The sequence below is a fragment of the Trichomycterus rosablanca genome, chromosome 5, assembly GCF_030014385.1.
Source record: "Trichomycterus rosablanca isolate fTriRos1 chromosome 5, fTriRos1.hap1, whole genome shotgun sequence".
NCBI lineage: Eukaryota > Metazoa > Chordata > Actinopteri > Siluriformes > Trichomycteridae > Trichomycterus > Trichomycterus rosablanca.
The window spans coordinates 34157781-34172216 of NC_085992.1; the positions used below are offsets into that span (position 1 = coordinate 34157781).

At 40.7% G+C, this 14436-nt stretch overlaps 1 protein-coding gene across 1 annotated transcript in view; it reads left to right on the forward strand.

The window, feature by feature from the left end:
* Positions 1–8145, forward strand: part of eif2ak3 (eukaryotic translation initiation factor 2-alpha kinase 3) — a 38846-nt gene extending 30701 nt beyond the window's left edge. Inside the window, exons 10-17 of the mRNA XM_062996055.1 lie at positions 126–235; positions 1587–1709; positions 1997–2146; positions 2250–2937; positions 4290–4463; positions 4856–4957; positions 5074–5136; positions 6223–8145. Of these exons, the coding sequence (XP_062852125.1) occupies positions 126–235; positions 1587–1709; positions 1997–2146; positions 2250–2937; positions 4290–4463; positions 4856–4957; positions 5074–5136; positions 6223–6402 (1590 nt within the window). The 3' untranslated portion in view covers positions 6403–8145. The remainder of the gene's footprint in view (positions 1–125; positions 236–1586; positions 1710–1996; positions 2147–2249; positions 2938–4289; positions 4464–4855; positions 4958–5073; positions 5137–6222) is intronic.
* Positions 8146–14436: the final 6291 nt, after the last annotated feature.

Consider the following 14436-nt stretch of genomic DNA (forward strand, 5'->3'; position numbering starts at 1 on the left):
TGTTTATGCATTTTTGACAACCATAATGTTTATCTCTAGCCATAACCACATCATTTTTATTTAAAAAAAAAAAACGTGAATTTATACTATGAAAATCATACTGTGTTTCTGTTGGTTTACTACAGCAGAGGAAAGAGTCGGAGACGCAGTGTCAGACAGAGAGCAAGTTTGAGCTGGAGGCCTCAGAACCCAGAGAGGCGGTTACAGACAGTCGTCCCAGTGAATATGTGTCCAGGTAATTGGCAGTACGAATGAAATAAGATGTTTGGCACATTTAGCAGAATTCTTTTGGCAGAGACTGGAGTGCCGGTGGTGGTTTAAAATGCTTGTGTCATCAGTGTGACGGAACATCTGCAGCAACTGCATGAAATAGAACATGTTTAACCTCACATACCAGAATACAAACATACCTCTCAATAGTTTGCCTGTTGAGTCCAGAATGGCCAGCATCTGACAGACATAGAGTATAATCCGACTCCTGTTTTACACAATGCAGTAAACAACAAACTACACGAGATTCACCCCAACATCAGGAATAAACCAAAAATACATAATGGAAAACGTACAGACCAAGTTATCGCCATCATTCCGGATTGACACACCAACATGTAATACTAAAAAAAGACCTCACACTTTGCGAAGAATGTGAGACACCAATCACCATAAAACCTATTTTGAATGAATGCTTAAAGTAGAAAAGAGAAAGACAAAGACTACATATGCCCAATACATTAAAATAAATCCTCACCCAATATAATACAGAAATAATCCTCAAATTATATAAGACTGAAACATATACATAATACCAATGCAATCAAATTAGCAAACACTGATTTTAACATGGCATTATAAAAACAAACACACAGCGCTGTTACGGAACCCCTTGTAATAAATATTGTGTTTATCAGTGTAGCCTTTAAAACTGCACAAATGCAGAAATCCTCTTTCAAACTGTCAATAAGTAATTTCCCAGATAGGCTGAGCTATGCGATAAGGACATTACAGATTGTTTTGGTACCTTTTATAAAACACAAATTGCCTCTTAAATGTAAAATGTGCGAGTTGTGTTTAATCACAATTGTAATTGTTTAATCACCGACAATTACAGACATCACCGAGCATTTGGTGTAAAGAAATTCTACATATGAACAGCATTTTTCAGATATCTGAGAAATACATTGGATAAACCAGGGTTTTGGTGGATTTGGTGACTTTCGGTGATGACAGTGCAAGGTTCGGTATTTTTACAGCTATTTCAGATATGATTAACATAATTGTACTTGAAAAAGCTTGATGACACAAGTGTAAATAAACAGCAAACAAAATATTAGTATCTTCAGAACTATGTGAAAACACATAAGTCTTGTTTTGATGGACAGCTAGGGCACTAATATGCTTACCTAATAAATGAAGTTTTCCCTATGCACAATGGTTCAAAGCACTAAATAAAAAAAATTGTTTAAAAAGCTCTTGTCCAGTTAATAATTGTATCTTGCTTTATGTAAAGATTACATGTCTTTAATTAGCCTGCTGTCTTTAGTTAAATATTTCTCAGTTTTTTGATTTTCCGGGTGTCTGTGTGGTAGGTACTTGACAGATTTTGAGCCGGTGCAGTGTTTAGGAAGAGGTGGCTTTGGAGTTGTGTTTGAGGCTCGGAACAAAGTGGATGACTGCAATTACGCCATCAAGAGAATTCGCCTACCAAACAGGTAACTCTTAAAAACAACTATATGACCGCTAGTAATGGTTCACCTGTAATTAATGTTATTTGAACGATTTTGAAAGCATCCAACAAACACCACAAGCAGGTAAATCAGGTATAATCAAGCACAAAAAGTTGGATCAATATGCACATTTTTCATTTTTCTTTTAAAGTGAGTCATTTAAAATAGTCGCTACATTTAGTGTTCACTTTGGTGGGATTAAGGCATAATGCTGATCATCTCAGAATAGACCTCAACCTAGATGTATGCATGTGTGCTTTTTTTCTGTACAGGGAAGTGGCCCGTGAAAAGGTGATGCGAGAGGTAAAGGCTTTAGCCAAACTTGAGCATCCTGGTATCATCCGGTACTTCAATGCATGGCAAGAGAGTCCCCCACAGGGCTGGCAGGAGGAAATGGATGGACGCTGGCATAAGGATGCTAGGTATAATAATAAAAATGCATCACTAATATGTTGCAGTACCTAAATTGAAGTCAATAACTGAGTTATACTGTATCATTAATTTTACCTTTGTTGTGTATGTCAGTGTTACTGATTGGCCTCTCAGCTCTCCTGATCACATGGAGGCTTTCTCCGTGAAGGTGCCCATCTCCACTCCCTCTCCTCTGGATTTGCCATGCAAGTGTACGACTGGTGTACACAAAAGCACGCTTGCTCAGGATCACGTGTGTGTGGACGGGTTAGAGCTGGACAGCATGATGTCAGAACAGGACAGTCATGCGGATGTTGACCCTGACCTGGAGCTCTCTGAATCACGCCATTCTTTCGAGCTCTGTCCCCCACGTACACAGCTCCATAACGACTGCACCACCTCCTCTTTTGACATAGTGTTTGAGGATTCGGGCTGCGACCAGTGCAACAACGACGCAGAGCCCAGCCCGAGGACACCTGTTCAGACGATATGCCCCTCCCACTCGAGCTCCAGATCCCATCTCACTGCTTCCTCAGCCCCATTGTCTTTCTCTCCTCCACGGCCTACCACTTTAAACCTGCCACCTCGCGCTCCCATTACTGCTGCACGACTGCCCCCCACACCCAAGGTGTACTTGTACATCCAGATGCAGTTGTGCAGGAAGGAGAACCTCAAAGACTGGATGGCACAGCGCTCACAGCCTGAGCTCAGAGAGCACTCGCAGTGTCTTGACATCTTTTTGCAGATAGCAGAGGCTGTCGACTTTATCCACAGCAAGGGATTAATGCACAGAGACCTGAAGGTAGGATGTTCGGCATGCACCATTTAGCAATATGACTAAATAATATTAATTTTACAATGAATTATGCTCGAAATTATGTTTTATAAGATTTTCTCCTATCATTGATGTTTGATTTATTTTTTCTTTTGGTCCATGTTAATACAATAAAAATTCTACCAAAAACCATGCTTTATTCAGGCATTTATTAACACAAATTGGGGCATGGCTATGACTGCAACTAAATATATAAAGAAATCGCTGAGCATTATTTGACTGCCCACCACTGCCTAGCTCTTCAGTTCAAATCTCAGCTCTGCTATCAGCTAACCAGGCACCTATACAGACATGATTGGCTATGTCTGAGGGAGGGAGGGAGGGCGGGCTAAAGGGATGTGCTATTGCTGCTGTAACTGCGACCTCTGCTGGCTGGTTGAAGGTCTCTGCACAGAAATGGCAAATAATGGAGCAGTGTGTGACTCCCAGTATGTGATAACTACTCTCTGTGTAAACCTGCCTAATGCAGGGGAAAAGAAGTGGCTACTATACGTGTTGGTGGGGGCGTGTGTTAGTCATGGCCCTTTCTGACCAGGGTAGGAGTCTGCAGCAGTAGAGGAGTTACAACTGGTTAATTGGATGCGAGTGGATTTGGAGAAAAATGGAAATTAAAAATGATAATAAAAATTTGTATTATTTATTTTGAATCATTATATTTAAATATGTATTATTTGAAGGTTAATATACTTTAGACAGGTGTATCTAGTCTTTTTTTAAATGAACCTGCTGGACCTACTGGACTGGAGCTACTCCTATATTAGCGATATGCTTTTTCAGGTTCATAAACTTCTTTATCCTGGTCAGGCTCACTGCGGGTCTGGTTTCCCTCTCCTGGACAAAGTGGCAATCGTTTGAATGACCTTCATGGCTCAATTGTTACAGTTAGACATAAATTAACTGATTAAAACAAGTTGGGTCTGTTGGATGGAGCTCATATATAAAACTGTAGCTTTACCCTTTGTGTATGAGGTTTGTCATGCTAGGTTCACTACAACTGATTTGATTAGAACCTTACTGGCATTGTTTTTGTATGTCTGTTATTGAACGTAATAAATTGCTCTAATAAATGTCCCTTTTATTTTGATGAGGATTAAATTCTTCAACAATTAAAAATGGGTATGTTTAAAGGTGGGGGTCCTATCGTCTCGTATTGTTTATTGCACATCGTTTAGCATCTTATTTACGGAGCGTCTGTTCTACCAGCCATGTCCAGTTTGTACAGCCAACTGTCGATCTGTACAAACTATGTTATTTTTGAATCTAGGAATGTCATTCACCTTTTTCCCTACTTAATTCTTTCCCTGCTTTCTGGTTCTCAGCCTTCTAATATCTTCTTCACACTGGATGATGTTGTGAAAGTTGGGGACTTTGGGCTTGTGACAGCTATGGATCAGGAGGAAGATGACGATGATTTAAGCACCCTTACACCCATGCCGGTTTACGCTCGCCACACTGGCCAAGTCGGAACCAAGCTTTACATGAGCCCAGAACAGGTAACATGAGCCCAGTTCCTCTCTCATGAGTAGTTTAGTTGGCTTATTTGCAGACGGGTCTGCGGCATGGTGGCTTGGTGGGTAGCACTGACGCCTTACAGCAAGAAGGTCCTGGCTTTGATTCCTAAGTGGAGTGGCCCGGATCCTTTCTGTGTGGAGTCTGCATGTTATCCCTGTGTTCATGTGGGTTTCCTACGGGAGCTCCGGTTTCCTCCCAAAGTCCAAAGACGTGCAAGCGAGATGAATTGGAGATACAACATTGCCCATGACTGTCTTTGACTTTAAATTTGAACTAGTGAAACTGAAGTAATTACCTGTCCTGTCATGAATGTAACTAAAGTGTGTGAAATCCTAATAAATATTTTTTGTACTTTTTATTTTTTATTTTGCAGTTGTCAGGGAACTCCTACTCTCACAAAGTGGATATTTACTCTCTGGGATTGATACTGTTTGAACTGCTTTATCCATTCCGCACACAGATGGAGAGAGTCAAGGTAAGAGCACACAGGAACTTTAGCTTGATAAAATGTCTGTCCTTCTCAAGCTAATAAAGGATCTGTTTTAGATTGATAATTCAAGAGATGTCTTTATTTCTCATTGGTTTTTCCAGACTCTGACTGAAGTTCGAGCTTTGAAGTTCCCCAGTTCTTTTTGCAAAAACAACGTTCAAGAGGTGGGTGTGTGCGTGTGTAAGAGTGCAGAGGTTCTGCCTTTAAAAAGTGACAGAAAATGGAACCTAGAAAGGAATTAAAAATTGTGACAAAACGAGAACAGCTGTTCTATGTGGGTGCAGTGTTATATATCAGGGTTGCGAGCCAAAAAAGAATATTAATAATAATTTTACATTTACCTTTTTTTTTTTTTTACATTTTCGGCATTTAGCAGACGCTTTTATGCCAAGCATCCTTCAGTACTGTGACAGTATACAGTCTAAGCAATTGAGGGTTAAGGGCCTTGCTCAAGGGTCCAACAGTGACAACCTGGCAGTGATGGGGTATGAACCAGCGACGGGTTACTAGTCCAGTACCTAAATCACTAGTCTACAACTGCCCTAAATAAACTTGTACGCGAATGCCCCCTTGTGGAGGCTTTATGTTACATCTTGTAAACCACAGAAAGTAAGATTTCTTGCCCGAGTCACATAAAATCATGGACAAAATGTGGGTCATTTGAAAAAAAGTTTGAAAAACCCTGTTCTATACAACACTTGTTCATTTGTACCGCCTTATCCTGGTCCACCGGCCGGTTCCACTGGAAATCACCAGTGCAAAGCAGAAATAACCTGGACAGGGAGCCAGTCTATTACAAGGCTTCGGCCGTTAGACAGCCAATCATGTCTGTGTAGATTTATTTCCCAAACGTTACGGAGATGCTGTAAAACTTTATCATTTACAAGAGCAACACTACCATCTGCTGGTTAAATTGAGTTTTATGACTAAAACGTTTTTATTTCAGGAGTATCGAATTGTAAAGTAAAACTAAAAAGTGAAACGGTAATGAAGATTAACTTTTAAAAAATATATCAGCCTTTTCATTTTAGTTATATGACAAAATAGGGAACCTTTCATTTACTGTTATTGTTTCCTTCCTGTTTTTATCCATAAAGTTTCTAGTTCTATAATAGTCTGTATCACGCCCTAGTTTTAAGTTCCTAAAAATAAGCAGAACAGAACTTAAAGTTTTTAGATCAGGCAACATGTACAGTGTTTTTTTTGTTTTTTTCCCCCTGTAATAATGCCTTCATTTTCTTGTCCTTTAGGCTCAGATGGTGCGCTCGATGCTCTCTCCTGTGCCTGCGGAGCGTCCTGAGGCTTCAGAAATCACAGAAACTCCATTGTTTCAGGAGCTGGAAGTTCCCTGCAGGATGAGACAGCGTTCTCGGACGTACAGCGCATCGTCCACAGGCCGACCATCACGTCAGATATCCAACTCGAACTGAAATTGTGTACACTTGACCATACAGAACTGAAATCTGAAGTTTGTTTGTGATCTGAGATGTTGACCAGTAAACAATATGGGGCATCTCCACTTCTCAGACATTGCAGTGTGTGATAATGGATAAATGTATGACTTTAGCATAGTCTCAGGCACCAAACCCACACTGTGTGTTTCTCAACCCACCTGCATCACTGCTTTCACTTTACCTAGGTCACTGCTGGTCATCTTGTGGTCATCTTCTTATCCAGCTGATGACATTAAGGAGAGAAAATTTCCGACTGAATTTTGCTAATTCAATGCAGAACAGTTCTTATTCTGAAGACTCTAAATACCCCCTGATTCACATCTTTATTTTTACTTACACTGCCATCTTTTATATGGAAATGAGTGAGCTGATTGTAATGCACAATGCTTGTTTTTTTGTGCTGAATGAAGGAATGCTGAATAATAAGTTGCCTTGGAATGGTGATCACTGACTAAAAATGTACCATATTTGTATGGACCTGATTGTTCTCTCTACTCTACTGTAAATAGACTTAAACTCCAAAGGAGTTTGAGAGATCTTGGGCATTTTAGTGGACTGTAGTTGACAATTTATTCAACTTTGCAATTACAGAAAGGTAATATTGTTTCGTGATTTTGTTCAGATAGAATGATTTGGACTCAGAGCGAGATATTTGTAAAAATGTAAAGTTGAAGGTGTCAAATATTTTTCCTTTAATAGCAAAACGGGTTTTGTACTTTATCTAAAAAAAAAATAGGGCATAAAAAAATAAGAGCACATGAAACTGACTTCTACAAGCAAGTGATTTGATCTAACATGGAAACAAAATGCATACCACAAATCCTTGTAACATACAAAGTAATTGTTGTCATGCATTACTTAGATTATTTTAAATTCTATTTTGTTATGCTTACATTTTCTCCAACAGCTTCTTAAGAAATTAAGTGTAGACTGTAGACTGGAGTGTGGAGACGAATGACTCTTGACTGATTTAATATGTGAAAGACCTGCTTGAAATAAGGACTGACTGATTTTGTCTCACTGTAGAAGCTGCGTGTATGCACGATTGAGTTATGTACAACTGACCTAAATGTTTGAGATTATGACCTGTTCTGACCTTAGCATTACCAGTATATATACCATAACATATGAATATATTACTTTAAATCAGACCCCACATCTCTCATGCTTATTTAAGTTTTCCTTAATGTTCCTAATAAGCACAGATATTTTAAGCTTGCTTTAAAAAAAACAAGCAATCAGCAATCAGTTTATTTAGTTTGAGCTGTCAGTATGTGGCCATGGAACAAGACTTTCTAGCCATTAGGATTTTTATTAGAATGCTACCCCACAACTGTCTGAACAGTTAAACCGTTACATCTGCCAAGTGTAGACTTGCATTTTTAAAAAAAATGTCATTGATTAACTTGATCCTTTCAGTATAATGACCGGTTACAGACGTGTTCCCTTTGTTGATTTGACTTTTTTATTCTGTAAAGTTTTCCCGTTCTGATTCTGATGCTGTGTCATCCTATCTCTGTAATCTGTGATCTTTAAATTAAGGCACAACCTTGTCTTTTTGTAAATATGTTTTTTGTTTTTATTTATGTTGTTTGCAGAATCAATCCTTTTGGGTTGGTAATGATGTATAAATGCACTTCATGCAGTGGAGTGTGTTGAAATATTGTGACTTATTACAAGTCAAAAATGTAATAAACCTTCTATAATCTTTGCTAGAAAGGTCTGTCTTTACTTGACTTTTTAATCTTTAAGTAAGTGCCTTCGTTATTGCATAATTCATGATGTTTGGGTAGTAGATCATTCTCAGCAATGCAATGACTATCATGGTAATGACAAAGTAATGTGTTGTTCTGGTATTAGTGTATCAGGTGCAGCAGTGTTGCTGGGAATTTTAAATAATATTTAAATTACTGACCTCTTTATTAGGAACACATAACCTGTTAGCACTTGTTATAGGTGTACACTTAGAGAATAGAGCTATTTTCCTTTTCATGCACTGTGTGTGTTAATCTTAGCCCAGTCTTTTCAGTGCACACTTCACATGGCACTGTTGGCTATATCAGACTCAGCTTTATTTTTTATTATATATATTTTTTGGTTGGAGAACTATTCTCCTCCCAGCATTGTTACTTAAACAATCTTCAAATTCTTGAAAAAAATGGTCTAAAGGAATGCATATGCACTGCTAATGTCCTCTACAGAAGGAATATATGAAAAAAGGAGTGTGAATGTCCTGTACACAATGAGTATGTAAAGAGAAGTGTGTCCTGTTCGGCAGACATATGTGAGGTCCTGTACAGTATGTGAGACATAAGTATGGAGATCATGTACAGGATGGTTATGTGAGACAGAAGTATGGAGGTTCTGTACATTTGGAGTATGTGAGACAGAAGTGTGGAGATCATGTACAGGATGGTTATGTGAGACAGAAGTATGGAGGTTCTGTACATTTGGAGTATGTGAGACAGAAGTGTGGAGATCATGTACAGGATGGTTATGTGAGACAGAAGTGTGGAGATCATGTACAGGATGGTTATGTGAGACAGAAGTGTGGAGATCATGTACAGGATGGTTATGTGAGACAGAAATATGGAGGTTTTGTACATTTGGAGTATGTGAGACATAAGTATGGAGATCATGTACAGGATGGTTATGTGAGACAGAAGTATGGAGGTTCTGTACATTTGGAGTATGTGAGACATAAGTATGGAGATCATGTACAGGATGGTTATGTGAGACAGAAGTATGGAGGTTCTGTACATTTGGAGTATGTGAGACAGAAGTGTGGAGATCATGTACAGGATGGTTATGTGAGACAGAAGTATGGAGGTTCTGTACATTTGGAGTATGTGAGACATAAGTATGGAGATCATGTACAGGATGGTTATGTGAGACAGAAGTATGGAGGTTCTGTACATTTGGAGTATGTGAGACATAAGTATGGAGATCATGTACAGGATGGTTATGTGAGACAGAAGTATGGAGGTTTTGTACATTTGGAGTATGTGAGACATAAGTATGGAGATCATGTACAGGATGGTTATGTGAGAGAAGTATGGAGGTTTTGTACATTTGGAGTATGTGAGACATAAGTATGGAGATCATGTACAGGATGGTTATGTGAGACAGAAGTATGGAGGTTTTGTACATTTGGAGTATGTAAGACAGAAGTACGGAGATCATGTACAGGATGGTTATGTGAGACAGAAGTATGGAGGTTTTGTACATTTGGAGTATGTGAGACATAAGTATGGAGATCATGTACAGGATGGTTATGTGAGACAGAAGTATGGAGGTTTTGTACATTTGGAGTATGTGAGACATAAGTATGGAGATCATGTACAGGATGGTTATGTGAGACAGAAGTATGGAGGTTTTGTACAGGAAGAGTATTTGAAGAAAGTGTGGAGGTTCTCTACAGAAGGAGTTTATAAAAAAGGAGTGTGTGAAAGAAAAGTGTGTCCTGTACAGAAGATGCATGTGAAAGAATTATGGAGGTCTTGTACAGGAAAAGTATATGATGAAAGGAGTGTGGATGACCGGCACAGGAAGTGTGAAGGTCCTATACAGTAGGGAGTATGTGGAACAGAAGTGTGGAGATTCTATACAGGAGGAGTATGTGAGACAGAATTGTGAAGGTCCTGTACAGTAGGGAGTATGTGAGACAGAAGTGTGAAGGTCCTATACACTAGGGAGTATGTGGAACAGAAGTGTGGAGATTCTATACAGGAGGAGTATGTGAGACAGAAGTGTGAAGGTCCTGTACAGTAGGGAGTATGTGAGACAGAAGTGTGAAGGTCCTGTACAGTAGGGAGTATGTGAGACAGAAGTGTGAAGGTCCTGTACAGTAGGGAGTATGTGAGACAGAAGTGTGAAGGTCCTGTACAGTAGGGAGTATGTGAGACAGAAATGTGGAGGTCCTGTACAGTAGGGAGTATGTGAGACAGAAGTGTGGAGGTCCTGTACAGTAGGGAGTATGTGAGACAGAAGTGTGGAGGTCCTGTACAGTAGGGAGTATGTGAGACAGAAGTGTGGAGGTCCTGTACAGTAGGGAGTATGTGAGACAGAAGTGTGAAGGTCTTGTACAGTAGGGAGTATGTGAGACAGAAGTGTGAAGGTCCTGTACAGTAGGGAGTATGTGAGACAGAAGTGTGGAGGTCCTGTACAGTAGGGAGTATGTGAGACAGAAGTGTGGAGGTCCTGTACAGTAGGGAGTATGTGAGACAGAAGTGTGAAGGTCCTGTACAGTAGGGAGTATGTGGAACAGAAGTGTGGAGATTCTATACAGAAGGAGTATGTGAGACAGAATTGTGAAGGTCCTGTACAGTAGGGAGTATGTGAGACAGAAGTGTGGAGGTCCTGTACAGTAGGGAGTATGTGAGACAGAAGTGTGGAGGTCCTGTACAGTAGGGAGTATGTGGAACAGAAGTGTGGAGATTCTACACAGGAGGAGTATGTGAGACAGAAGTGTGAAGGTCCTGTACAGTAGGGAGTATGTGAGACAGAAGTGTGAAGGTCCTGTACAGTAGGGAGTATGTGAGACAGAAGTGTGAAGGTCCTGTACAGTAGGGAGTATGTGGAACAGAAGTGTGGAGATTCTATACAGAAGGAGTATGTGAGACAGAATTGTGAAGGTCCTGTACAGTAGGGAGTATGTGAGACAGAAGTGTGGAGGTCCTGTACAGTAGGGAGTATGTGAGACAGAAGTGTGGAGGTCCTGTACAGTAGGGAGTATGTGGAACAGAAGTGTGGAGATTCTACACAGGAGGAGTATGTGAGACAGAAGTGTGAAGGTCCTGTACAGTAGGGAGTATGTGAGACAGAAGTGTGAAGGTCCTGTACAGTAGGGAGTATGTGAGACAGAAGTGTGAAGGTCCTGTACAGAAGGGAGTATGTGAGACAGAAGTGTGAAGGTCCTGTACAGTAGGGAGTATGTGAGACAGAAGTGTGAAGGTCCTGTACAGTAGGGAGTATGTGAGACAGAAGTGTGGAGGTCCTGTACAGTAGGGAGTATGTGAGACAGAAGTGTGAAGGTCCTGTACAGTAGGGAGTATGTGAGACAGAAGTGTGAAGGTCCTGTACAGTAGGGAGTATGTGGGACAGAAGTGTGGAGGTCCTGTACAATAGGGAGTATGTGAGACAGAAGTGTGAAGGTCCTGTACAATAGGGAGTATGTGAGACAGAAGTGTGGAGGTCCTGTACAATAGGGAGTATGTGAGACAGAAGTGTGGAGGTCCTGTACAGTAGGGAGTATGTGAGACAGAAGTGTGAAGGTCCTGTACAGTAGGGAGTATGTGAGACAGAAGTGTGAAGGTCTTGTACAGTAGGGAGTATGTGAGACAGAAGTGTGGAGGTCCTGTACAATAGGGAGTATGTGAGACAGAAGTGTGGAGGTCCTGTACAATAGGGAGTATGTGAGACAGAAGTGTGGAGGTCCTATACAGTAGGGAGTATGTGAGACAGAAGTGTGGAGGTCCTATACAGGAGTAGTTAACGCTCTCAAAGTGGGAGTTGTTAGTGCTCTACAATATACAAACAATACAATATACAGCATATATACAGTATATACAGTATATATATACACTGTATATATATATATATATATATATATATATATATATATATATATATATATATATACTGTATATACATAAATATATTTACAGTGTATCACAAAAGTGAGTACACCCCTCACATTTCTGCAGATATTTAAGTATATCTTTTCATGGGACAACACTGACAAAATGACACTTTGACACAATGAAAAGTAGTCTGTGTGCAGCTTATATAACAGTGTAAATTTATTCTTCCCTCAAAATAACTCAATATACAGCCATTATTGTCTAAACCACCGGCACAAAAGTGAGTACACCCCTAAGAGACTACACCCCTAAATGTCCAAATTGAGCACTGCTTGTCATTTTCCCTCCAAAATGTCATGTGATTTGTTAGTGTTACTAGGTCTCAGGTGTGCATAGGGAGCAGGTGTGTTCAATTTAGTAGTACAGCTCTCACACTCTCTCATACTGGTCACTGAAAGTTCCAACATGGCACCTCATGGCAAAGAACTCTCTGAGGATCTTAAAAGACGAATTGTTGCGCTACATGAAGATGGCCAAGGCTACAAGAAGATTGCCAACACCCTGAAACTGAGCTGCAGCACAGTGGCCAAGATCATCCAGCGTTTTAAAAGAGCAGGGTCCACTCAGAACAGACCTCGCGTTGGTCGTCCAAAGAAGCTGAGTTCACGTGCTCAGCGTCACATCCAACTGCTGTCTTTGAAAGATAGGTGCAGGAGTGCTGTCAGCATTGCTGCAGAGATTGAAAAGGTGGGGGGTCAGCCTGTCAGTGCTCAGACCATACGCCGCACACTACATCAAATTGGTCTGCATGGCTGTCACCCCAGAAGGAAGCCTCTCCTGAAGTCTCTACACAAGAAAGCCCGCAAACAGTTTGCTGAAGACATGTCAACAAAGGACATGGATTACTGGAACCATGTCCTATGGTCTGATGAGACCAAGATTAATTTGTTTGGTTCAGATGGTCTCAAGCATGTGTGGCGGCAATCATTTGAGGAGTACAAAGATAAGTGTGTCATGCCTACAGTCAAGCATGGTGGTGGGAATGCCATGGTCTGGGGCTGCATGAGTGCAGCAGGTGTTGGGGAGTTACATTTCATTGAGGGACACATGAACTCCAATATGTACTGTGAAATATTGAAGCAGAGCATGATCCCCTCCCTCCGGAAACTGGGTCGCAGGGCAGTGTTCCAGCATGATAATGACCCTAAACACACCTCTAAGACGACCACTGCTTTATTGAAGAGGCTGAGGGTAAAGGTGATGGACTGGCCAAGCATGTCTCCAGACCTAAACCCAATAGAACATCTTTGGGGCATCCTCAAGCGGAAGGTGGAGGAGCGCAAAGTCTCGAATATCCGCCAGCTCCGTGATGTCGTCATGGAGGAGTGGAAAAGCATTCCAGTGGCAACCTGTGAAGCTCTGGTAAACTCCATGCCCAGGAGAGTTAAGGCAGTTCTGGGAAATAATGGTGGCCACACAAAATATTGACACTTCAGGAACTTTCACTAAGGGATGTACTCACTTTTGTTGCCGGTGGTTTAGACATTAATGGCTGTATATTGAGTTATTTTGAGGGAAGAATAAATTTACACTGTTATATAAGCTGCACACAGACTACTTTTCATTGTGTCAAAGTGTCATTTTGTCAGTGTTGTCCCATGAAAAGATATACTTAAATATCTGCAGAAATGTGAGGGGTGTACTCACTTTTATGATACACTGTATATAGACAATGTACAAATTTAACATGCTTGGCAGAATTTGCATATACAATATACAGAAAACAGAAAAATAGCATAAGATAAATAATAAAAATTTTAATGAAATTACAGTATTATACAGTGTGTATAAAATGCAGTGTGATATGTAAACGACAGTTCAGTTTTAGTTATTAATAAGTTTGATGGCATTTGGGGAAAAAACTGTTACTGGCTCTGTAGCGCCTGCAAGTTTGTTTTCAGGGTGTGAGGAGTCCATGATGATTTTTTCTGCCCGGTTCCTGGTTCTTGTTTGCCCTGGAGGGTGGGCAAAGGAGCACCTATGATTTTCTCTGCTCTTTCCACAACTCTTTGCAATCTGCATCTGTCCTGTTTTGTGGCTGATCCAAACCATACTGTGATAGATGTGCACAGGACAGATTCAATGACTCGCTCACTTTCTTAACCACTTATCCAATTAGGGTCGGGGAGGGGGGCGTGCTGGAACCTATCCCAGCTTTTCAATGGGCACACAGTAACACCCTGGACAGGGCGCCAGTCCATCGCAGGGCAGACAGACATACACACACACACACCCATTTACCTATAGGGCAATTCAGTGTCCTGACTGCAATTAACCTGACTGCATGTTTTTGGACTGTGGGAGGAAACCGGAGCTCCTGGAGGAAACCCACACAGACACATGGAGAACATGCAAACTCTGCACAGAA